The sequence below is a fragment of the Dermacentor silvarum genome, unplaced genomic scaffold (assembly GCF_013339745.2).
Source record: "Dermacentor silvarum isolate Dsil-2018 unplaced genomic scaffold, BIME_Dsil_1.4 Seq634, whole genome shotgun sequence".
Classification (NCBI taxonomy): Eukaryota; Metazoa; Arthropoda; class Arachnida; order Ixodida; family Ixodidae; genus Dermacentor; species Dermacentor silvarum.
Window position 1 is genome coordinate 20,571 of NW_023606552.1, and position 24,111 is coordinate 44,681.

The 24,111-nt window shown below is 46.4% G+C and overlaps 1 protein-coding gene across 1 annotated transcript in view; it reads right to left on the reverse strand.

Annotated features, from left to right (window-relative positions):
* Positions 1–6,996: 6,996 nt before the first annotated feature.
* Positions 6,997–24,111, reverse strand: part of LOC119435332 (uncharacterized) — a 29,612-nt gene continuing 12,497 nt past the window's right edge. Inside the window, exons 2-6 of the mRNA XM_037702230.2 lie at positions 22,885–23,180; positions 14,054–14,266; positions 13,008–13,093; positions 8,057–8,412; positions 6,997–7,759 (exon numbers count right to left, since the gene is read on the reverse strand). Coding sequence (XP_037558158.1) covers positions 7,624–7,759; positions 8,057–8,412; positions 13,008–13,093; positions 14,054–14,266; positions 22,885–23,180 — 1,087 coding nt within the window. The 3' untranslated portion in view covers positions 6,997–7,623. The remainder of the gene's footprint in view (positions 7,760–8,056; positions 8,413–13,007; positions 13,094–14,053; positions 14,267–22,884; positions 23,181–24,111) is intronic.

Genomic DNA, 24,111 nt, shown 5'->3' on the forward strand with positions numbered 1-24,111 from the left:
CACGGCAGGCCCGACGCAGGCGGCGCCACTGTCGATATCGCGCCTCGATCGCGCTGGTCGAGCCGAGCGCGATAGTGGAACGGAGGAGTAGGGAAGTGGATGGCGCTACTTTTATAAACGTAGGGGCTTTAGTCGCCCCAGCCTCCTCCGCTCCCCCATTGACCAATCCGTGTCACGTGGAAGTTCGCGTCGCGCTTTTGTATATTTTTTTTTCTTTCCAGAGCGCTCCGACTGCCATTCTCGGGCCTGTGCGACGAAAGTGCTGTACGCACAAACGGATCAAACGTGTTAGGGACAAGAACTTCGTTGTGATGGCATGGTGCTGCGCCTTAAGTTGCCGCAACCGACAAGGCAAGGGCAAAAGGCTTTTTTTTTTTTTTTTTTTACCATCCGGCGTGCGCAAACGCTTGCTGCACACTTGATATTTGCGCCGTCTCGCATCGTCGCGTTGCTACTTCCAAAACGGCATTATTAAGACCAGTTACTGACTGACGAAGCAAAATCGCGCCTCAAAAACGTCTCCGCAGGGCGCGATCGAAGTTTTCCTCGGATTTCCTCTGGTAGCGCGTTAGCTGTCGTCTGCCACGGCAGGCCCGACGCAGGCGGCGCCACTGTCGATATCGCGCCTCGATCGCGCTGGTCGCGCCGAGCGCGATAGTGGAACGGAGGAGGAGGGAAGTGGATGGCGCTACTTTTTATATATAGGGGTTTTAGTCCAAAGGGCCTGCGCGACAGGGCTGAAGATCACGGTCTTCCGCCCCCGGTGCAGGTGCGGCCCGCGACTACGACAAAGTAGTCCCTTAAGACCAAATAAAGTTTTTTGTCTGTCTGTCTGTCTGATTACGGAGATGGTAAGCGACAGTGGTAAGCTCCCAGTCATAATTTGGCAATGCCTGCCGTATGCACTCCACCCCAATTTTATTCTTCTGTAAATTGCTTTTTCATGATCAAAGTCCCCTGTGAGTAATTGACCTAGATAAACGTACTCCTTTACACACTCTAGAGGCTGACTGGCAATCCTCAATTCTTGTTGCCTTCCCAGGCTATCGAACATTGTTTTTCTTCTGCTGAATAGGACAATGTCATCTGCAAACCAAAACTTGTTCAGATACTCGGCGTTGATCCTAACTCCTAAGCCTTCCCAGTCTAAGAGCTTGAATACTTCTAAGTATGCAGTGAATAGCATAGGAGAGATTGTGTCTCCTTGCGTGACCCCTTTCTTGATAGGTATCTTTCTACTTTTCTTGTGGGCAACCAAGGTTGCTGTGCAATCCTTGTAGATATTCACGTATGCCTCCTGTACTCCTTGATTACGCAATGTATCTATGACTGCTGGTATCTACTGAATCAAATGCTTTTTCATAATCTATGAAAGCCATATAGAGAGGTTGATATTACTCCGCAGATTTCTCTATTACCTGATTGATGACACGGATATGATCCATCGTAGAATATCCCTTCCTGAAGCCAGCCTGTTCTCTTGGTTGGCTCAAGTCAAGTGTTGCCCTGATTATATTGGAATTTATATCTTGGTGAATATTTTATACAATACTGAAAGCTAACTAATGGGTCTGTAATTCTTCAATTCTTTAACGTCTCCCTTCTTAGGATGAGTATAATGTTGACATTCTTCCAGCTTTCTGGTACACTTGAAGTCATGAGGCATTGCGTATAAAGGGCCGCAAGCTTTTCAAGCATGATATCTCCTCCATCTTTGATTAAACTGACTGTTATTCCATCTTCTCCAGCAGCTTTTCCCCTTGCCATGTCGTTCAAGGCCCTTCTAACTTCATCGCTAGTTATAGAAGGAGCCTCTGTATCCTGTTCATCACTACTTCGAATGAAAGTACCTTGGCTGCTCTGGTAACTGTACAGGTCAGTATAGAATTCTTCCGCTGCTTTTACTATGTCATCGAAAATGCTGATGATATTACCCTGTTTATCTTTCAGTGCATACATTTTTCCTTATCCTATGCCAAGTTTTCTTCTCGCTGATTTCATACTGCGTTCATATTTTACTGCTTACTCAATCTTTTCCACGTTATAATTTCTGATATCTGTTACTTTCTTCTTCTTGATCAGTTTCGACAGTTCAGCGAATTCTTTCTGATCTCTCGAGTTTGACACTTTCATGTTTTGCCGTTTCTTCATTAGGTCCTTTGTTACTTGGGAGAGCTTACCTACTGGTTGCCTTGGTGCCTTACCTCCCACTTCAATTGCTGCTTCTGAGATCAGCCTAGTTACAGTTTCATTCATTACCTCTATGTTGTCTTTATCTTCCTGTTCTAAAGCTGCATATTTGTTTGTGAGCACCAGCCTGAATTGGTCTGCTTGAACCCTTACTGCGTCTAGGTTGGCCTGTTTTTTCTTGACTAATTTTATTCTTTCCCTGTTCATATTGAGAGAAATCCTAGACCTCACTAACGGTCACTGCACTTTACTCTTCCTAATACTTCTACATCCTGCAGTATGCTGGGATCGGCAGAGAGTGTGAAATCTATTTCATTCCTCGTTTCTCCATTAGGGCTTTTCCAGGTCCAGTTCCTGTTGCTGCGCTTCCTGAAGAAGGTATTGATTATTCGGAGCCTATTCCTTTCCGCGCATTCTACCAATATCTCTCCTCTATAGTGGTCCTAGAATCCATGCCGTAGTTGCCAATTGCGTGCTCACCAGCCTGCTTTTTCCCCACTTTTGCATTGAAGTCGCCCATGACTACAGTATACTGAGTTTGCACCTTTCTCATTGTTAATTTAACGCCTTCATAGAACTGTTCTATTTCTTCATCATCGTGACTGGAGTTTGGGTCGTAGGCGGCAGGTGCAGATCGGCAGGTACGACAACGCGAAGTAACGTTTGAAGAAACTAGATTTATTTAACCTGACATTAACTTGGCACCTTAAAACTGTACACGCACATATTATACATGAAACGATGTCATACCGAACGTCGACGGCCTGCCGACCGGCCCGTGGTGAAGTGGCGCCGTGGGCTGCTGTGTCCTTGCTCTCCCCAAAACGACTCGAAACCCCTTCCTTTAAATGTGTTTCTACAGCATTCAAGGGGCCCGCGGACCCGTGGGAGACGCAGGCTTCTGCACCAATCGCCTATTTAAGCCAATCAGGCAAGCCGTCGTGCTCCAATAGAGGCCAGAGTTTTCGCGACCACGCAGACATGGACGCGACAACACACCGTGAACAACAAATTTGGCAACGCCTCCTTTGTGTCCACGCTTTTCAGGTACAGATGCGCGCGCCCCCGCAAAGAAGGCGCACATCAAGGTACCCAGTCATGGCCTTCGAGATTGTGCGCGCTGACAGGTTTTGCTCAAAACCTGCCAGCGCGCTATCTCGGAGGCGATGCCCTAATAGCTCCCAGCTGTACGTGCTACACTTACACCGCCCACTTACTGATGCGGAAATCTCAACTGGCCCTTTGAGCGAAAAAAGCCGGCGGCGTCTGGAGCAGCGAAATTTCCCATTGGCTGCGACGCCACGTCATGAGCGCGCCTCGCCCTCGCGACGCATCTCACGGCGATGCATACATGGCTCTTAGAAATGATATAGAAATAGTGAACGCAATAGCCGTGAACGAGGTACGCGGCGGTGAATAGGGCGAATGTCAAGCAAAGAATCGGTTGGCGGATAGCTCAGTAGAACAAAAAAAAAAAAAAATTGAACTTGAAGGAGTGACACAAATTCAACTAAATGCAATAAGGCAAGTTGTGCCAACGACTATACGTGCATGCAGCAATGTCAACAAACGTACACTTGCGCGACATGCGTGTTCACCGCTCAACCTTGCCCCACCGTCGTACCGCGCGCTCCCTCTACTCGTCGAAAGATCGCATGTGGCCTAACAGCTAGTAGAGTATCAAGCTTGTGAGCTGGGGGACTCGGGTCGAAATCCCCCAATCGCGGGCAAGTGCTTATTTTAATAATGAGCGACAGCTTACGTAAACACGAAGCCGTCTTCGCCCGTACCTACACTTTCATACAGTGCGAACGCCGAGACTCCCACACAGCCAGGAAGCCCAGCGACCGACTGACCCACGTCAAACCTCGGGGTGGCAAAGGAAGTTTCGATTTAAAAGTACGCCAGTGCGCCTCCGAAAAACCGCTCCCCATGATTGCAATCTGCCGGCATTCGCTTGCTCAGCGGTCAGGCCCGCGACCATAGTGCTCTTGGCAACAGTTGCTAGACGTTGCGCTGCCAGGCGGCGCGTCGATATATGCGGTCCTAGAGTTACTGTAAGAGCCGTGTACAGTAACTATGTGCTTAGGGCGTTATGTGGTTCTATTGAACCACGCGACACCACTTGATGGCGCATGCCAACCTCCCAAATCGTCACTCAAGACCAGCTAGCTTCTGCTCCATACAACCTATCAGCATAGCACGCGTCAAACGTGGTAGCACTCATGCTTTACACTGACAACTAGCACCAAGTGTGCACCAAGTCAAAGCATAAAGGATGCACTGACGAGAACACGGCTACCCGATTTGGGGAGCTTACCTTTGAGTATGGCAAAATTTGGCTTGGGCTGCCATTGTTCCACCATGATTCAGAAGATCGAAAGCGCAGGTTGTGCAATGACTTCCATTCAATGTAGCCCTCGGATCACTTCACACTTGAATTCATTGTCAAACTACCGAGAATTAAAGCGACCACGTGGGGACCTTATTATACCCGATCAGACGGGCAAATTCAGTGACACTTCCAGCAAGAGCACTTCACTGCACAAAGTGCCACTTTGGCAGCGTGCTGTTAGACTGAAAAATAAAGGGTCCTTTTGATTTCATGGCAATGTCGATGGGCAGACCAGCATGCACATTATATATTTGTCTTTTAAGGTAACACTTGCAAGATAACACTAAATGCTGCATTTTTAAGTGCAATGTTTAGATTTTAAGTGCATTGTAAATAGATTCACTGCAACCTGATTAACACGATCAATTGTCACAATCCAAGTCGCACAACGCAAGCCGAGGAAGAATGGCAATTTCAATTGCAGATGACTGCTTATGGCACGGGGAATGAAATTACAAAAAAAAAAACATTCAACTTCAGAAAGAGTGAAATAAATATTTGTGAACAAGAAAGAGAGAGAAAGATCTCCCCCTTCATCCTCAGGTGGGCAAAGTATGGAGTATAACTTATTTTTGAAGCACTGCTACTGAGGCCACACACTTCGATGCAGCGAAGAGAGTTCAACAAACACAGTCGCTGGAGAGTCGCTAAACCTTGGTCGGGCAGCCTGCGAATGACACTACTGGCGAAGTACATTCGCTTAAAATGACACTAAATTTGCACGTCTGACTGGGGTATTAGTCACTACACTGAACATTCTTATTCACCTATATATTTCAGTGTTGATTTGCACATTACAGCAGTAGAGTCTTGCTGGTGATGATCATGTATACTTTCTTCAGTACTGCAAATGCAGACTATTTGACAGCATCCTCAGAAGGGCTGGTTAGTACACATCTTGATAAGTAGCAGATTTAACAGCGCAACACAGGATACAGAAGGAACCAAACGGGCAGAGCAATGTCAATGTGGTTCCATGTCCTATTTGTCATTAGTTAAAACCACGCCCTATCGGTCATGCCTCCACCATACAAGTGGACTCGCAATATGACCAGCAATGCCACAGCATCCTGGATTGAAAATGTGCAGTGTGACAAGTTTTTTTCTGGGCTCTGGTAAGTATCAGTTTATAATTGGCAGACACAGGTCAAAATAAGGGGAATGAATACTTGAACATCAAGTACTGTTGCAATGATCTCTGCTCATGCCTGGACACGCGTTTACAGGCAACCAACAACAACAAAATATTTCTAGCACAGTTTCAGATTTGAGTACGGGATTTCTAGCTAAACATCTTCAGCCAACACTGAATGACAGGCAGAAAGTGTGTGTCACTTGTTGAATTTGAGCAGGAACAGAGATTGTAGAAGTATGGCGCGTAACTTTCTTTTGAAAGCATGATCAGAGGAGAAAGACTGATCTAAAATCCCTGGCTGCAGTGGTATCACACATACAATGTAGAGTAAATGCAATGTACACCTCTGTTTCACATTCAACAAGACCTGTCTACAATGCAAGTTCCAAACGAAGCCATAGGCTGCTTGGGCTGAAGCTCACTTTCAGTGCCAGGTGGTACCCACGGACAATAAACCCTGATAAACCTACTGCTGAAAAATTTTTTGCAAAGTATTTTTGTCTCATCCTCACCGGCATAAGGCAGCGATCCTCAAGGCCACTGAGCATCCAATGAGCTTAAGGAGGGATATGGGTCTTGGACTAAAAATTTTGTAGAATCTTTATTCTTGACGTATAGTGCTGAAAACTTGTACATATATGTAATGTTATGTGCTTATTTCCAATATAAAGTCCGTTTTCGTATATGTCCTTTGGTTTGAAATTTTATGCAAGCTTTCTTTAATTATCTTCCGGAAAGATTTGCCAATTATGTGTTCCTTAGATATCACTAAACAGGGTATTAATGGTTTCTGTATGATTCAAGGAGTGCAACAAAACCAACCTTATTGGTCTGCCGCACCTAGAACACGAGTTAAGAGGTACTGAATTAGTCACCAGAAAAACTTTTTTGAGTTTCAAGCTTTGAAGTCTCGCAACTCTTGTTCTTGGTAAGGCAGAGCAATAAGATTCATTTTGTTGCACTCCTTGAATCGTACAGAAACCATTAATACCCTGTTTAGTGATATCTAAGGAACACATAATTGGCAAATCTTTCCGGAAGATAATTAAAGAAAGCTTGCATAAAATTTCAAACCAAAGGACATATACGAAAACGGACCTTATATTGGAAATAAGCACATAACATTACATATATGTACAAGTTTTCAGCACTATACGTCAAAGAATAAAGATTCTACAAAATTTTTAGTCCAAGACCCAGGTCCCCCCTTAACTTCATTTTATACTGTTTCAAATGACTAGCATGCAAAAGGCATGCCAGACAGAGACTTCAAATATCCAGACGTACTACAATTTATTCAGATAGAATTTCAAAAACATTAGTCCTAGTAAAAAAAAAAGTTGCGAGGTATCAAGCCAGATGCGGAGAAGCAGCCTGTCTTGGCAACCAGAAGATCCCAGTCCGAATTGGTTGGAAGAATAAAAAAAGAAAAAAGGAGAGAGAACAAGTCAATACAAACGCACCAACATGGTGCCCCTAAGTGCCTTGTGTCACTGCAAGGACTGCTTTGCTGAAAATTCAAAGCCACAAAAAAGACAAGAAGAATGAGAAGAAAAGTTGCATGGTCACGGTTGCCCACTTCAGTCCTAATGGTTGCATCACCGGTCCACCAATCATTACATCTTCTGAGGCAGAGAGGTCTTCTGTCGACAAGTCATCTGCAAGTGTGCAGCTGTCTGGTGGCAAGTTGTACGCTAACAGTTCTTTTGCTAGCAAATAATTCTTCCAGCCAGGAAAACCATGGGCTTGCATAAGGGATCGAAAGTAGTTACATGCTTGCGTCAATGAGAGAAAAAAAAAAAAGCTTCCATGGCTGGGGAAGAAAAGGGGTTGCACACAGCCCGCCCCTCCAGAGCAGGCGTAGTCGTCGATGTCCATTTCCTGCCCATCGGTCACAGAGGAACTAGATCTTGGGCAACTTGGCTGCCTTGACCACAGGGTTGTTACGCTGCAGAATGTAGCGCCCCTCTGCCTTGTAGTCATGAGAGCATGCATGTGCCTCAGCATAACGGTGAGCAGCACAGAATGTGCTTCCGCACCTGCACAGGAACAAAAGTGCCGATAAATGTAACACCCCTGATGACTGACTTGCAATGCCGCAAGAATCAACTCAAAAGCCCAGTGATGTTCAACCCCACACCATCAAAATTAACAAAAGTCAACACCTGTGGTTATCATCACACTGTTCGACAGTACAAAAGACCTGTAGAAGGTACGTTTCTTAAAAGCAAGCTGCACCGAAAATGCTTAGACTGGCGCAATCAGCACGTCTCATGGAGTCATCCTTGCTCTACAGTTGCTCAGCAGTTCAAATCACATGCCCCATTGAAGCTCACCTGCAAACATAGGTGGATGCCAGTCCAGTCTTCTTGTTGCACCAAGAGCATCGCTTGCCCTTTTTCTTGGCCTTGCCAGGGGATGGGTGCAGCGGGTCCATCGGCATGTCATCAGTCTTGGACTCTGAGGTGCTGCTCGAGTCATCATCCAGCTGGATTGGCAGGAGTTCGCTTCCATTTCCAGAACTCAGGTCGGCAGAGGACATAGTGCCCACATCCACGGACAGCGCCACATTGCTGCCACTGGCGGTCCCAGTCATGCTGGCAGATGTCTCAGCTGACATTGAGCTTGTTGCCCCAGCTGCACTAACTGCCGAAGAGCTCCCTTCAGCAGGCATTGCAGCCACAGTGACACCCTGCAAATAGATGGAAAAACCAGCTAGAATCACAGTAATGCAGTTGATGTTGCCTACATGCTAGCCTCCAGCTTGGCAACAGCAGCTTCTACCTGAGCTGATAACTTTATGGTGCGCTGGGGAGGGCATCCCATAAAGTGGAGGAAGCCCCAGTAAATGACTGCATGCTGAACAAATGGTGTTCTGCAGGTGACCATAAGGTCGTAGGTACGATTCTTCAACAAAGCTGTCACATTACGGTGGGGCAGAATGCAAAGACTCTCATGTGCATATAGGTTCAAGCAGAGCATTAACAAAACACAGGCATTAAAACTAAACTGCAGCCCTCCACTACAGTACCACTCTTTAGCTGCTGTGTTGCTTTGGGGCGTTGAACCACACGAAACACTCAATCAAATGCATTTTGAAAGTTGTTAACATGGCCCACTCCCAACTGCGTCTTCCTTGTCATTGTGACAAGAATAGGAAGTGGATTGAGACAGGACTGGAGTTAAACAACCCAAGGTAACACAGGGTCTATTAGAGATGCCATAGAATAGGGCTCCAGATTAATTCTGACCACCTGGGGGTTCTTTAACATGCCAACTACATGCGTGGTACAGAAATGTTCTTGCATTCCACCCTCACTGGAACTCGATCAGAAGCATACACAACACCTTTAACTGAACGAGTAAGCTAGTTTGTGAAAAGCGATTTACCAACAGCAACAACAAAATAAAGTGGAACTGCTTTTGAAAAAACAACCCCTGTGTATGAGGAAAAAGAACTGCCTGCAGTTTCGTACATGCACTTTTGGCAGTGTGCTAAGTTGTAGTGGCCAGAATACCTAGAGCTTGCTTTTACACAAAAACTTAGACATACTTGACAACCTGTGAACCTTAAAATTTTTAAGATCCAGCGGGCACGACACCGAGCAGGAAAGGGGTAGGGGCAATAGCACGCATTTTTTAGAAGAAAGCTTGCCCTGAGTACACACCTTTTCTGTGGTACATACGGCTTTTATTAAAAATGATTTACCTTAAAATGCAACACACAAGCAGCAACAACTTGGCACAGCAAATATTGACAAGTAACACCATTGCTAGATCACAGTGACTTTTTCAGCAACTGTAGTATTGCCGATTTTGCCTACTTCTGGAACATGTTTGTATAAACTTGCTCAAAGCAAGTTTGCATTTTTTCACCATCAGAAGACTTTCAATGGTGGATGCAGGGAGCACCGAATATTTTCGGGAACAGTATTTTTCTTGAAAAATGAAACGGTTTTTGTCTTGTGCTTAGACACAGAGGTTATCTCTCAAGGAATGCTTTCTCACAAGAATTTTGTGTCAGAGCACTATAATAACGCAGGTACAGGTGGTGTAGCTTGTTAGGATATCTTTCTGCTGTCAATCTGGCCAAATTATGCACAAAACTTGACTCGCTCACAAATGCAGAACCTGCGGTTACCGCTAAAAGCAGCTTTCTTTTCGAAATTGCAGGTGATCGCTGTGTTGACCAAAGAGGTCAGTGTTGATGTGCAATGCTCACACCTTGTACAGCGTGCAGTCGCTGCAGTTTACTCCCTGCACACACCTGCAGTGCAAAATGAGCTTAATACAGCGCTGGTACCATTCACGTTCCTGTCGCCAAAGAAGACGGCACTGGCTCCTGTTTTCATGTGAGAACCCCTCCGCGTCCCATCGGCTGCCATTGCCAGAGCTGTAGCAGACGATCCGCATCCTCAGGCGGTAGTGGGCCATTTGTTTGAAGAAACGCATATATTTATTTTGATTTGTGTACTTACTTTTAAGGGAACAAAAATAATTACGCATAGAAATAAGCTCTTAAAAATAAGCTTAATGCAGCGGCATGTTTCAAGCATTCCCGATGAACTAACGTGGTTGGCCAATCTGATCACTCACCCGAGTGAAATCGCTCGTCAGCGCTCTGTAGCATGAAAAGGGCTGCTGAAAACGCAGGGGAGCAGTGCTGCTGCTATCATTAGCGATGCACATTTTTTAAATCCTTATTACACACTTTATGAGGAGCGCTTGCATCTGTCTCTTAATGATCAGAAGGACCTACCCTACCAACTCAGCAAATTCATGCACAATCGTTTCAGGATCCTCTTTAATCACGTGACATTCGTAATATCATAAAACGAGCCAAAATTCGTAAACTTTAGGAAAATTCAAGAGAGTTGGCAGGTCTGGACAATGCAGTGTTACTAGCACTCTATGTATTTTGATGTGCTGAATTTATAGACTGACAATTGCGACATTTCAGTTCTGGACAAGTGATAGCACTAGCAATTCTTTTTTCATTAAAAAGATGAACTCTTAAAGAGTGAAATAAGACAATGTTCACGATTATTAAATTACAAAATTTAAAAGAATTATTATGAAGTGCCAGAAAACAAATTTTGCTCCCACAGGTTTGTTGTCCTTCGATTCAAACTGATGTATAGCTTCTGCTTTTGCTTTATTGGACATTGTAAATTACATATCATTCTGGTACATTGATATTTTTTATACTTTTACAGTTTGGCAAATATGTCACCTAACTAATATGAAATGTTTGAACGCTAAATAATGACCATGAAAATACACAAGGAATGTAAGTTTCAAAATTCTCTTCCCATCTCAAATTAAAAGAAATCTTTAAGAGCAAGGTTTCAAGCCATTCGACACTCAAAATGATTGCAGTGCCATTAAGGCTGGTGCACATTTAGCGGACATTTAACGCTTCTACTGGCACCAGCTGGTGCTGCGTCACTCCGCGTCGACGCACAGCGGGGCAACAAGCCAGATCTGGTACCAGTGCTGAAATGTTGCACGTCTCGCCGGCCAACACAGAAATACGGCATGTCCAGACCTTGTCTAGGCATGTCCAGATAATGGACTTGGAGCCTGGCTCCGCATCGACCCCAAGTGACGGTATGCCAGCCAATGCCAGTATAAATGCTGAATGCGGGTCGTGCTTTGGCGTGCCACATATCACATCCGCATAAAGCACATAGTGCAATGAGTAAAGAACCTCGCCAACAATGACGAATGTACCTACACTAAAACCCCGTTAACGCGAAGGTGTAAAAACCGGAAGAAATTTCGACATACATATCATATGCATAGTTTCAAGATGAGCAAAGTTACAAAAATAGAAGCCCGCTGGCCCCACTACTGGCCTCAATTCTCAGTCACTTTTGCATGCATCAGCACTGGACACATTGGCATCTATAGGCACAGCGTTACTGACACCGCACCAATAAGACGTACGTACTTTGCACCAAGTCAAGCTGATTGATCCTAAGGCAATATTTGAAGCCAGTCATCTGAGCATAAACTGTTCCCGATATCTTAAAAGCTGACACTGCTACTTTCTACATCTTAATTCCGGATAATTTAACTTCAAAAACCGAAACTGTGGTAGAGCACAACTGTGACGCCTTTAGCAGATGCCCACGAGTGATGCAGCCTTTACGCCTCAACACCATGCACGTGAAGCAAGTGTCCTTATCAAGCCGTGATCTCACTGAAACGCTGTGGGCTTGCATGTTGGTTTCCCTTGGTGCAGCACTTGGTCTGATTGCGCCTGCTTAAAAGTGCTGATCATCTTGCTCAAGGTGACGTTTAATACGATGTGACCACATTGATATGTCACTGACAGCACACTAAATGAGAGGGGAAAAAAAAGACTCCTGGCTCATTGGTGTTGCGCGAGGCCACAACGAAGTGGCAGCAAGCAGCCGAGCAAGCCCGCGTAAGCGGTGATAGACAGAAGGGGGAAAGATAAGCAGGGAGCGCTGCCCCACACAGCGCCTGGCTCAGCTATTGAGCTGCCACCAAATTAAAAGAGTGCAAGTGACGTTGCTGACGCAGCCTCATTGCCTTTTTTCTGGTATTTTTCAAGTCGCGATTTCAAGATATCCAGGGTCCGGTGCAAAAACTTTTAGAGGTAAGAGATGAAAAACACGTCGGTTGACACCAGTAAGAAAAAAATTTCGACTTTACCAATATTTTGAGATACCAGAGTTCCAAGTTAACGAGGGTTTACTGTTTATAAATGCAAAAAATACCTCTGTTCCCACATTTATTTCTAGTAAATGACTTCTAGAAATTCTCCGAGACTCTGGCTTGTCACATTTCTTCTGCACACTGACCCTTACTACATATTGTCACACATGTTTGCCATGCTTTACATTCTTTTGCAGCATTAAAACAGTTGTGATTCTTCAGCCAAAGCTAGCACAAGAGGCCCATGAGATCAGATGTACAGCATGGCTATTGTAGCACTTTCTCAAATTGTGTCAACCAGTTGATCCAGAAAGCGTGGTCCTGAATGAACCGTTATAAAAAGGGGGCGAATCATTAGCCACAGAATTTCGATCTACCAATCGCCGGCTGTAATCACCACATCACCTCTGCAAAGTTTCATTTTTCTTCGCCAAGCAAGAATATCAAAATACAGTGTTGGTATTTGTAGAGCTTCTTGTCACATGCCTGCTTCCCTTCTCTGACTCACTACATCATGGCACTGATATGTCTAGTGATTTTACAAAATATCCTTTTCAAAATGGTAATCTGCATTAAAAAACAATGTCAAAGAGCACTCACAGCAGATCCAGAGGCATTTGTCGAAGATCCAGAAGACCTCTCGGGACTTCCACCTGTAGGGCCATTGGATGTGGGCATGGTATTATCTGCACACAAGTAAATGTAGTCAAGGGAAAGAAAAAAAAAAAAAACTCCTGGCATGCCTTTTTCCTGCAGCATAAATGTAAATTACAGAAATCATAGACAGCACTGCCACAACTTGTTTTTTTTCCTATCCTAGCTGCCTATATCTCTACAGTTGCTCTTAGCCACCTAAGTACCAAGAACGGTGGGTCACCGGTCGTACAATTCGAGGATACAAAAAGACAGGTGCTCCAACAATTATTTTCAATTTCGACATACATATCATATGCATAGTTTCAAGGTGAGCAAAATTACAAAAGTTTATTCTGCAGTTTTATGTGCTAAAACCACAATCGTATTATGAGGCGTGCTGTTATGAGGGACTCCGGATTATTTTGACCAGCTGGGCAGCTGGGGTTCTTTAATGCACACCCAACGCAAGGTACACGAGCGTTTTTGCACTCTGCCCCCATGCTCCAACAATTCAGAATAAAATACATTAAATTATAATTTATGTGTTCTGATGCTTCATTGCAAATGAAATTTTTTAAATGGCAGAATTCGAACAGCGACCCCCATCCCCCCTTTTCTGTGCCCAACTAAGCTGAAGCTAAGTTACAGGCTATTGCATAACACTTCTAGAATACAGAATATGAATTTTCTGCATCTCTCACGACCACAGCAAGGTGCATTTTGGGGCTTGTTGGTGCACATTTAAGGGAAAGGTTTCACTGCAAACAAGGGAAGTGCACCAGAAACAAGAACACAAGCCATATATGTATACCTTAGAACATGCGCGCAGGGCACCATCAAACAAGGCTCCCACGTAATGACAAAAACGTTAATCCAAGAGATTATTTTTATAGTTGAGCAGATACACAAACTGAACACTCATACAAGGTAACCTTTCTTGTGAATAAAAAATTCTCCCTGTACCTGTTAACCTGCATAACAATAAAATTCAGTTGGCCCCTTGCACTCACTTGGTGGTGGTGACTTCCGATCGTCCCCCTCGTTATCAGCTGCCAGACGTGCCCAGCGCGACAGACTGTTGTTCAGCTCCTGTTCTAGGTTCCACAGCTCCTGCTGCACGACACGCTTCAGCAGTGGGGCCACACGCAGCCGAGTCGGCGACGGCACTGCGGCACGGCGTCCACCATCGCCCAATGCCCAGCGTATACCCTCAGCACTTCCAGCTGAGGAAGACAAAAGCAACACTGCAAAGTTGACTGCTTGCTGCATTGAGGGACATGCTAAAAGAAAGCACCTCATGCAGCTTGGAAGATTTCACTTCTGAAATAGCTAACAAGCAACTTTTACAGAGAGTAAAAGTTAACCTGTTGGCACAGCACAAACTTCGTCCACGCATCACACGTTTGGCAGAAAAAGTTGCGCGCAATGCAGTGCTGGGGCGCGATCGGAGATCGTTGTTCGGAGCGAGCGAACAACGACCTCCGATCGCGCCCCAGCAGTGTACTGCACGCAACTTTTTCCGCCGAATGTGTGGAAAGTACACATGTATGCCTTCGTGAATGGGCGCCTTTTTTTTTTCTCACTATGTTTCGCAACGTTCTGGCAGTAGTCGAAACATGCAGCGACTGTTCGACGGTCTTTTGGCGTTTCGGTGGTGGCCTCCAGTTTTTGATATTATGGTTTCGGATATATTACAATTTCGGATATTTGCAGACTTCAGATAAAACGGACATTTTTGTCTCCGATTATCAGGGTCTGTTGTAACGAGAGTCAACTGTATTATGTTCCCAGTCAGAAAAAAAGCGGGAGAGGGTGCAGCACCTCTCCCACTGAACCAAAGAAAAAAAAACACAGAACAAAGCGAAAATTCAAATCCTGTTCATTGTCAATGCAGCTCTCTACATGGAGGTACTGAAGAATTTGATAGATCATATGTGCCGCATGCGACCAAATTTGATGAAAGAAGGGCCCTGGATTTTGCACCACAATAATGTCCTTGCAAACGCTGCTTTGCACCACAATAATGTCCTTGCAAACGCTGCTTTGCTAGTGCACGAGTTTTTGACACACAATTGCATCAATGTGCTGGAACACCCTTTCCCCTTGCCCGGTTTAGCCCTTTGACTACTTACTAACTGATGCTTCAGGGGTGTGATGACAACTCAAAAGGAAAGAACATCGCTGCTCAAGCGTTTAACAAAAACGGACTTCCAAGCGTGCTTCCAGCAATGGAAGAAAAGGTGGAACCAGTTTATTGTGTCGAATGGGGAGTATTTTAAATGCAACCACATTGATGTATCAATATCTGAAAGTTTGTGAAATGAATTTTTTTTATAAGCATACTGCATAAACCTTTGGGACAGACCTCGTACATTGAGTTCCATGGAAGATTAAACAAGAATTAGAAAACACCATATTACAGTAGCCAACACACTTATCAGACTCCAAAAATTCAGACTTGATGGATATTGCGGAGACCAATTTTTCAGACGAATTTATGCCCCAAAGTTCGATTTTCTGGACTGGATCGCTAGTTTCGCCCACGCCACGCTACCTGATCTTGGAGGCATGTTGACTTTCATCTGGCTTGGCCAGGCTTGGGTTCCAGTAGCCCGCTCGATAGCCTCCAAGATTGAAGGTCACATGCTATCAATAGAGCGTGTGCGCCATCCTTTGTCTCGGACGCCATGCATGCACTTCCTTGGTTGACTAAACGCTCCAGCACTATCGTCATAATCACTATGCGGGATCTGTTTTGTTCTTCTAAAATTTCAGTTCCTATTTTACACGTGGTGTGTCCACTGAGCAGATTTGTCTCGGAGATGTCGCATCTTTGTGTGTGTGTGTGCGGCTTCACATTTGTGAGATCGGCGCCACCTCCTCTGCCTTCGCGAGAGCCAAGTGGTGCAAAGAAACGTGGCTTGTTTCTTCAATCTTCAAGGCAAACTCTGTTGGCAAAGATCGCCAACGTGGTGGCTCTCTTGTCAACTGTATACGTAGACGACGTCACTCTTGCACAAATCTAAGCAAATCTGATCGCCTCCAAGTGTAGTATGAGGCAGGGCATTATTAGTTTTTTATGCTGCGCCTAATAAACTTTATTTTTTTTTGGCTGAACTACTTTTTCGAACTGTTCGATTTTTAGGACTATTTTTCGATCCCCGCGAGGTCCACAAAATCAGTCGGCTACTGTATATATCCAGTCCTGCAACATAAGCACTTACATTATAAGTACTATAGTCACCGACCGATAACTCTGACACCGATTATTCGGACAGCCCCGCGGCAGTAGCCCCATAGACTTAATGTATAACGACTACCGAAATTTCAGACACCTTACAGTGCATTGTGTGATGACTTAGACTGAATGATTGTGTGCTTTGGCCACTGAGTCGAACAGAAACAGCACTTTTTTTCATTTTGAGGTGTTGTTGATTTGGTCACTGGCACCTCTTCAATACAAACTACTGGAGCCTAATTCATCCAGTAGTCACTGATCAGAATTTGGTGCCCGCATTGAGTGTACTTTCATCTACCTGTAGCGACAGCATGACAAAGTGAGGATGAGGGCAGCAGTTTTGTAGCGCTGCCTTCCACTTGACTCTATACCACTCTTATTATCTGCCGTTCTTGACCGACTGGTCCCATTTATTAATAACGAGTGCAGAGCATCGTTCTAACCCCTTGCGGAGTGCAAAAAGCATGAAAAGGAATAGCATATAAGGTATTGCTACAAAATCATGGCCACAAAATGTCTGAATTCAATTTTGGGGGTTTTACGTGCCAAAACCATGATTTCATTATGAGGAACACGGTAGTGGGGGACTCCGAATAATTTTGACCACCAAGGGATCTTTAACATGCCCCCAATGCATGGGACACTGGCATTTTCTCATTTCGCCTCATTCAAAATGTGGCCGCCACAGCTGGGATTTGATCCCGCGACCTCGTGCTTAGCACTAACCAACACCATAACCGCTAAGCCACTGCGGTGTGTACCGTATTTACTTGCATAATGAACGCACTTTTTCCCCGAAAAATATGCACAAACTTGGGAACTGCGTTTATTATGTGGGGTAAAATTTTCTGCGATTTTTTTCCCGCGGCCATCTCTAAAAAAGTCCCAGTTACGCCCGAAAGGCGAACCATCGATTGCGATAGCAAATGCGTAGACAGCTATACGAAGTAAGGGTAGTAGTTTTATCGGCCGTATAAACTTGCAAAGTAATTTAACCAGCATGGTTTCAGCGCGCAGAGGCAAACATGAACCAATCACACTCGATGACTGCGGACACTCACGGTCGAAACACTGGTGTGAGGAAGCACGGCAGAAACAGCTAGCGAAGTGACTTTCGTGCCCTGTATCGCTTCAACGCAAAATGAGCGGCGATAATGGAGCATGCACAAAGGTATAAGCCGCCGCCGAACCTAGGGCCATATTCTGAAACATTCCACGTCAATAATAGTTGCCTTTCGCCTTCAGGCGCATCGTGCGCCTGAAGGCAAAAGGCGAACTATCGCCGAAGTGGAAAGCTTCAGAATACGACCCCTAAACTCAGCCCCCGATGCAGATCGCTTTCAAGATTGGGAGTGCGCGGCGGCGCAATGTGCAGTTGCTGCGCCGCCTCCCTTCCTCCCCTCCTACCAACGCCATGCGCGCGACGAAATATGCCGCATTTCCTCCCCGCTTTCCTCCCTTGAACATGGGAGATAGGGCCGCAATCGTCGATACTGACGGCAAAAATGCACCTGGAGTATCCATGCGATTGCTATCGCAATAAAAGTAGGAGACACAGGGTACAATTCGGCGTCCAATCGTACCCGCCGGACGCCGAATCCTACTGTACCTCTCCTACTTCACAGCAGCAAGTTCAGGGTGCGTTTATTACGCGGGAGAAAAAAACAATCCAAATTTTGATGACTAAAGTTGGTGGTGCGTTCATTATCTGAGTGCGTTCATTACGTGAGTAAATATGGTGCAAAATGTCTAGGCCAAAGGCAAGCGTATGTACGTGCAGCAACGCATTAAACTTCTCAGCCGTATTCTTGGACAACTGCTTTCAAAGACACTTTCATTTTCATGGTACTTCGCACGACTAGCCCCAGATGGACACGTCGACAGGCAGCAGTGTTTCCGTACTATGATAAGATAGCGTGCTTGGCACTGTGCCAAGACTGCCATCACTCGCAGACGCTGATGTGTCTTGCGTTAGTCATGCTAAATTGAACGCATCTCTGAAAGTGACGCTCCAAGAGAATATGGCACACCTTCCTTGGCCAATTGTGGAATAAAAGGTAACTTATTTTTGGGCGAATCCTGTATTTCGAACTCCCGATTATTCGGACTTACTGGCGGTCTCTGTCAAGACCAAATTATCAGTCAGCGACTGTAGCAGCAAACATTTTAAAAGAAAGAGTGCGATGTATTGGGAAACTCAGTCCTGCTGAATAATTTTTAAAAATTATTGAAAGTGCTATTTTTGTCGTGAAAGAAAAAGCAATTTGACGCCGTTTGCTTCTTCTTTCTGGGGTTTTACGTGCCAAAACCAGTTCCAATTATGAGGCACGCCATAGTGGAGGGCTCCGGAATAATTTTGACCACCTGGGGTTCTAACGTGCACTACAACGCAAGCATACGGGCGTTTTTGCATTTCGCCTCCATCGAAATGCGGCCGCGGCGGCTGGGATTCGATCCCGCGATCTCGTGCTCAGCAGCACAACGCCTTAGCTGACCGAGCCACCCCGGCGGGTGACGCCATTTGCACACAGGAAACCATTAGAAAGTGGCAAAACATTTATAACATGCCGTTTGCACACAAGAAACCATTAGAAAGTGGCAGAACATTTATAACAAGGTGGGCACATCATAAGCCAAAAAACGGAGCATTGCCAATGACGACCTGAGGTCGTCAAGATCCCTTACAGGTTGAAGCTGCACACTAACTACAAATCAGCACACTTTCTAAAGCTACATACACACTTTCCAAAGCTGACAATAACGTAGAACCCCGCTGTTACGTTCCCGGGTGCTGCGCTTTCCCGGCTGTTACGTCGTTTTTGGCCGGTCCCGGCATCGCCCCCATAGGACCCAATGCATTGGTAACCTCGCTGTTGGATCGCAATTGTGGGACCGTTCCCGCATAATGCGTTGTGAACTGCCACTCCGCGCCGGCCCAAGCGGCCATTTTGACTTTCCATGTCGCTTGGCTTGGTGGCTTGACGATGGGATTGGCCGCCCAAAGTGCCGGGGGTGACACCAATGACGTATTTTCGGTTTCTACCAGTAAAAGCATGCATGGCCTTTAATCCGTGTTTTCTACCTAAAGATGGTGTCTATGACGCGTTGTGACCCTAAAATTGGTTTTGGCGCATAGATCTCCCGTATAAAGTGAAGGGCGATAACGCCTTCACTGCACGCCGTATGCTGTATGTGCGAGTGAAAGCATGCAAGGGCAGCTGATGACCGACCGCAGCTAAATCTCTCGCGCGCGAGAAAGAAAAGTGGGAAAGTGGCGCCTTCTTCCGTCGCGCTCGAGGCACCGGCGAGGGAGCAAGGGGGAAGGAGGGATAGTAGGCGGCGTTGTACTCTGGCATCAACTGCGTACTGCACGGGCCGTATCTTGAAAGCTATCTGCATTGGGGGCAGAATCTAGGCAGTGTAGGTGTGTCAGCGGCTCGTAGCATTGTGCGTGGTGTGTGTTCTTGGCGTTCAGTTTGCGTTGAAGCGATAGACAACAGAGCGAAGGTCTCATCGCTCGCTGCTGCTGCTGCGCTTCCTTACGCCAGCGTTTGAAAGCGCGTGTCTGCGCTCATAGAGTGTGATGTGTTCATGTTTGCCTGTGTGCGCTGACACCACACTTTTTAACATACAGTAGAATCTTGATGATACGAATTCCTCGGGAGCACGCGAAATATTCGTATCATCCCGAATTTGTATGAGCCAAAACAAGCCAATCTTAACATGAAAATGAATACAAACTTTAGTGGCCACAGCTACTTCTGGCCGAAAAAGTCTTATGTTTGCATGCACTTTCTTGCCCTCGAGGTCGTTGACGAGATCAGCCTGAAAGGCATAAAATCGTGCAGCGGTTTCATCGCTCACGTTGCCGGCACTTACGGAGTGGCGTAGAACATCGAGGGCGTTAAGGCTTTCTGACATCGACGGCAGCTGGTCACACATGTCGGCCTCTTCATCATCACTTTCACTCTCGACTTCATTCCCTTCGTCGACCAATTCTTCATACCCACAGGTCGCATCGTTGCCGTCCGTGGTGACGAAGTCGTGAACGGAAGCTTGCGTTTGCAGACTCCCCCAGCCTTCAATTCCAAAATCCTCATCGGGCTCTTCACTATCTCCCGTTGGAGCCACGTCCTGTCCAGTTTTAAATCCACATTTGCGAAAACAGTTTGCGATGGTGTCTGAGGTCACATTATCCCAAGACATGGCCAAAAAGTGCAACACATCGAATAGAGTGATGCGCAAATTCTCATCTTTGCAATCAATCTTTGCCAGGAGATGCCTCACTAACAGTCCTTTGAAGTGATGCTTCACATTATGAATTATTCCCGCGTCCAGTGGCTGCAAATGGCTTGTCGTGTTCGCAGGCAGGAACCTTACGGTGACGTTGTTAAAGGTCGTTTCCTTAGGGTGGGCCGAACACTGATCCACGAAAAGCAAAATCTTTTGGTTTTTTGCTGCCATTTTCCGATCCAGGATCGTGAGGAACTCACGGAAAAATTCTGCAGTCATCCACGCTTTGTTTGTCAAAGACAAAGATCGTTTCCTTTGGGTAGGCCGAACACTGATCCACGAAAAGCAAAATATTTCTGTTTTTTATGCTGCCATTTTCCGATGCAGGATCGTGAGGAACTCGCGGAAAAATTCTGCGGTCATCCACGCTTTCTTGTTCCCCTTGTACAAACAAGGCAAACGTCCTGTCGATTGAAAGCACCTTGGCTGTTTAGACTTGCCTATGACGGTAAGCTGCATTTTCTCTGAGCTGTCAGCATTCACACAAAAAAGCACGGCAATTCTCTCCTTACTTTTTTGGCCGCCCTGGCAAGCCTGGCCGGCCACTTCACACACAAGCTCCTCTCCGGTTGCAAATTGAAAAAGAGGCCCACCTCATCAGCATTAAATATGTCGTGCGGTACATAGTCCGAAATCAGCACTGGCAGCGTGTTCAGCCAGTCGCTGACAGCTGACTGATCCACTTTCTTTCCTTCACCGCAAACGACTCAGTAGACAAGTCCATGCCTTTCTTTAAAACGATGCAGCCATCCCCCGGAAGCTTGGAAATTTCAATTCTAAGTGAAAGCGCAATATTGTCCGCCTGCTCACTGAGCACCTTGCCGTCCACGTTGACGCCGGCCGCTGTAACTTCGCCAAACCATGTCAGCAGGACCTCTTCCAGCTTCACGTGCGTAGCTGTCTTCGCCTGTTTAACATTCAGGCCCAAGTGCTGGGCATTCTTCATCACGTCTCGCTGCCCAACAATGGTACACAGCGTCGACGGTGCTATGCCTAACTCCTTTGCCAACTCAACACGTTTCTTCTTCGGGTTTTTGTTGACCTTCTTGAGGATTTCCATTTTCTTCTTGAACAAAAGGGCCTTCCGTTTTCGCGACATGTCGAACAGCAAACACTTCTGTCTTTCTACGTGCACTAAACTTGCGTCCGTCACGTTCAGGCAGTCCACGTTGCAGCGCTGTTGCAGTTATCCGAAACGCACAGGGCAGCAGCAGCAGCGCGCAGCCGCCTGTGATAGCGACGGCGATCTGGCTTTTCTTTTCAGATCGGGTCGCCCTGCACGATAGTATAGTGGCTAGCCCCACCATACGAAAGCGCGGCGTAGCACTAAACGAAAGAAAAAAAAATTGTGTACGCCGATGAGCTGCCAGGAAATGAGCGACTCCATAGATATGGGTGACGCAGACTTGTCAGGCACGTGACTCACCCTGTGTTGGCAGGTTTCGCGCGGAGCGCACGCGACGTGGAGGTGAAGGGAGGCAGGTGTGGAGAGGAGAGCCAGCGGCCGCTGCCGCTCGGCCGGTCGAGACTGGAGGTGAAGGGAAGCGGGCATGAAAAGATGTGGAGGTGAAGGGAGGCGGGTGTGGAGAGGGGGGGGGGGGGGGGCGTAGCCGCTGCTGCTCGGCCGGCCGAGACTGGAGGTGAAGGGAAGCGGGCGTGAAAAGATGTGGAGGTGAATGGAGGCTGGTGTGGAGAGGAGGGCCAGTGGCCGCTGCCGCTCGGCCGGCAGAGACTGGAGGTGAAAGGAAGTGGGGGGGGGGAAAGGGCCAGCAGCCGCGCATTAGCCACGGTGGTGGCTACTCTCCACCTCCAAGATCAGCCGTGTCGCCCCGCTCGCGTGCGCCGGTCGTTGGCGCGTTCGTATCATCCGCGAAGGCTCGAGAAACAGTTTGTGTGATCCCAAATCATAGCGTATTCTATATAACGTAGACCGTCCAAAACACTTTCGAAATTCGTATCATCGCGAAATTTGAATCAATCGTAATCGTATCATCGAGATTCTACTGTAGTTAATAAGCGAATGTTTACAAGTTTATACGGACGATAAAACTCCTATCCTTAGTTTGTATAGCTGTCAACTAATTTGCTATCGCAATCAATGCTTCGGCTTTCGGGCGAAACTACCGACTTTGTTTTAACACGTAAAAATTTAAATTGTGTGCAGTTCAACACTACTCTCATTTCTCAATTTTTCCTGTTTCTCGGCTCTTGCGTTTCCCTGCTCTTACATTGTTTTTTTTTACGGTCCCGTGAAAAACTATCAGCGGGGTTCTACTCTACAATGTCACTGCTATTAGGTATTTCGCTTACCTGATGGAGGAGGAGGTTTCCGTGCAGCAGCCATGTCATGGCGAGGCATCTCAAGAAGTGCAGCTGGTGAGAGTGGACGTAACGGCTTGATGCTAGGTGGCAATGGACTTGACGGGACAGAGGCGAGTGGCAGAGGCCTCACGGGCAGAGGCAGGGCGGATGCTCCAGCCATCTTGGCACTTCCAGCTGCCGATGAAGCCTTTGCATTGCAGGCATGGCCTTTGTCGGGAGTGCAGGGTGAGGACACAATGGGATGGGTCGTTTTGGCACGCCGGATCACCGACACACGCACGTAACTGCAAACAAATGAAATCCAGTTCAGAACAAAACATTGCCATACTTGTTCTAAAGTGCATTTTCACTGCATGGTGCAGTACCGTAAGAACCCGCATATAATAAAGGTTTTTCTTTTTTTCAATATTCTACCACGCGAAATTTCTGCCTCGTATTATATGCTGGTCCCAAAGTTTTCAGCCCAAAATTTGCAGTTCCGGTTTCGTTGTTGCTCAGTGCTATCATCAAGACTTGTAGCAGAGGATGCGTCATTTTGCGGTGGCGTCGGTAGGCTGCTGCTTCTTTCAACCAGCGCCATTTTGACCACGCCAAGAATCGGCACGTTCACCTAAGGTCTATCTCGCACGATGTCGGGACCGCGAAAGCAGTACCCAGCTGCCTTTCAAGAGAAATTTATTTTAGCTGCCGAGACCATCGGGAATTGTGCCACAGGGCGGCACTTTGGCGTCACAGAGGGCAGCGTTCGTGACTGGAGGAAGCAAAGGGAGGCAACTTTTTTTTGTGCAGCGACCTGAAGTTTTCGGGGGCCGAAGAATGGAGTCTTTCCCAAGATTAAACAGGAGCTGACTGCCTTCGTGCAAGGCCAACGAGCTGCTCACCTGGCTTTGAACATTGAGCTGCTACAAGCGAAGGCAAGAGAAATTGCCCGGGAGAAAGGCATTACTTAAAGGCCAATGAAAACTGGGTGTAACGTTATATGCGCGACGGACTTTATGTCGGCGGACGTCAATATCACAGGAACTCCCTAAAAAGCTATGAAGAACAGCATGTGGCTTTTTAGTGGCATGTGATAATGCTGCGGAAGAATGTTGACTTTCAGCTGGGCCAGATCGGCAACATTGATTAGACGCCAGTGAACCTTGACATGCCATCGTCGTTCACAGTGCAGGAGAAAGGTTCCAAACAAGTTTGCGTAAGGTCGACTGGCAATGA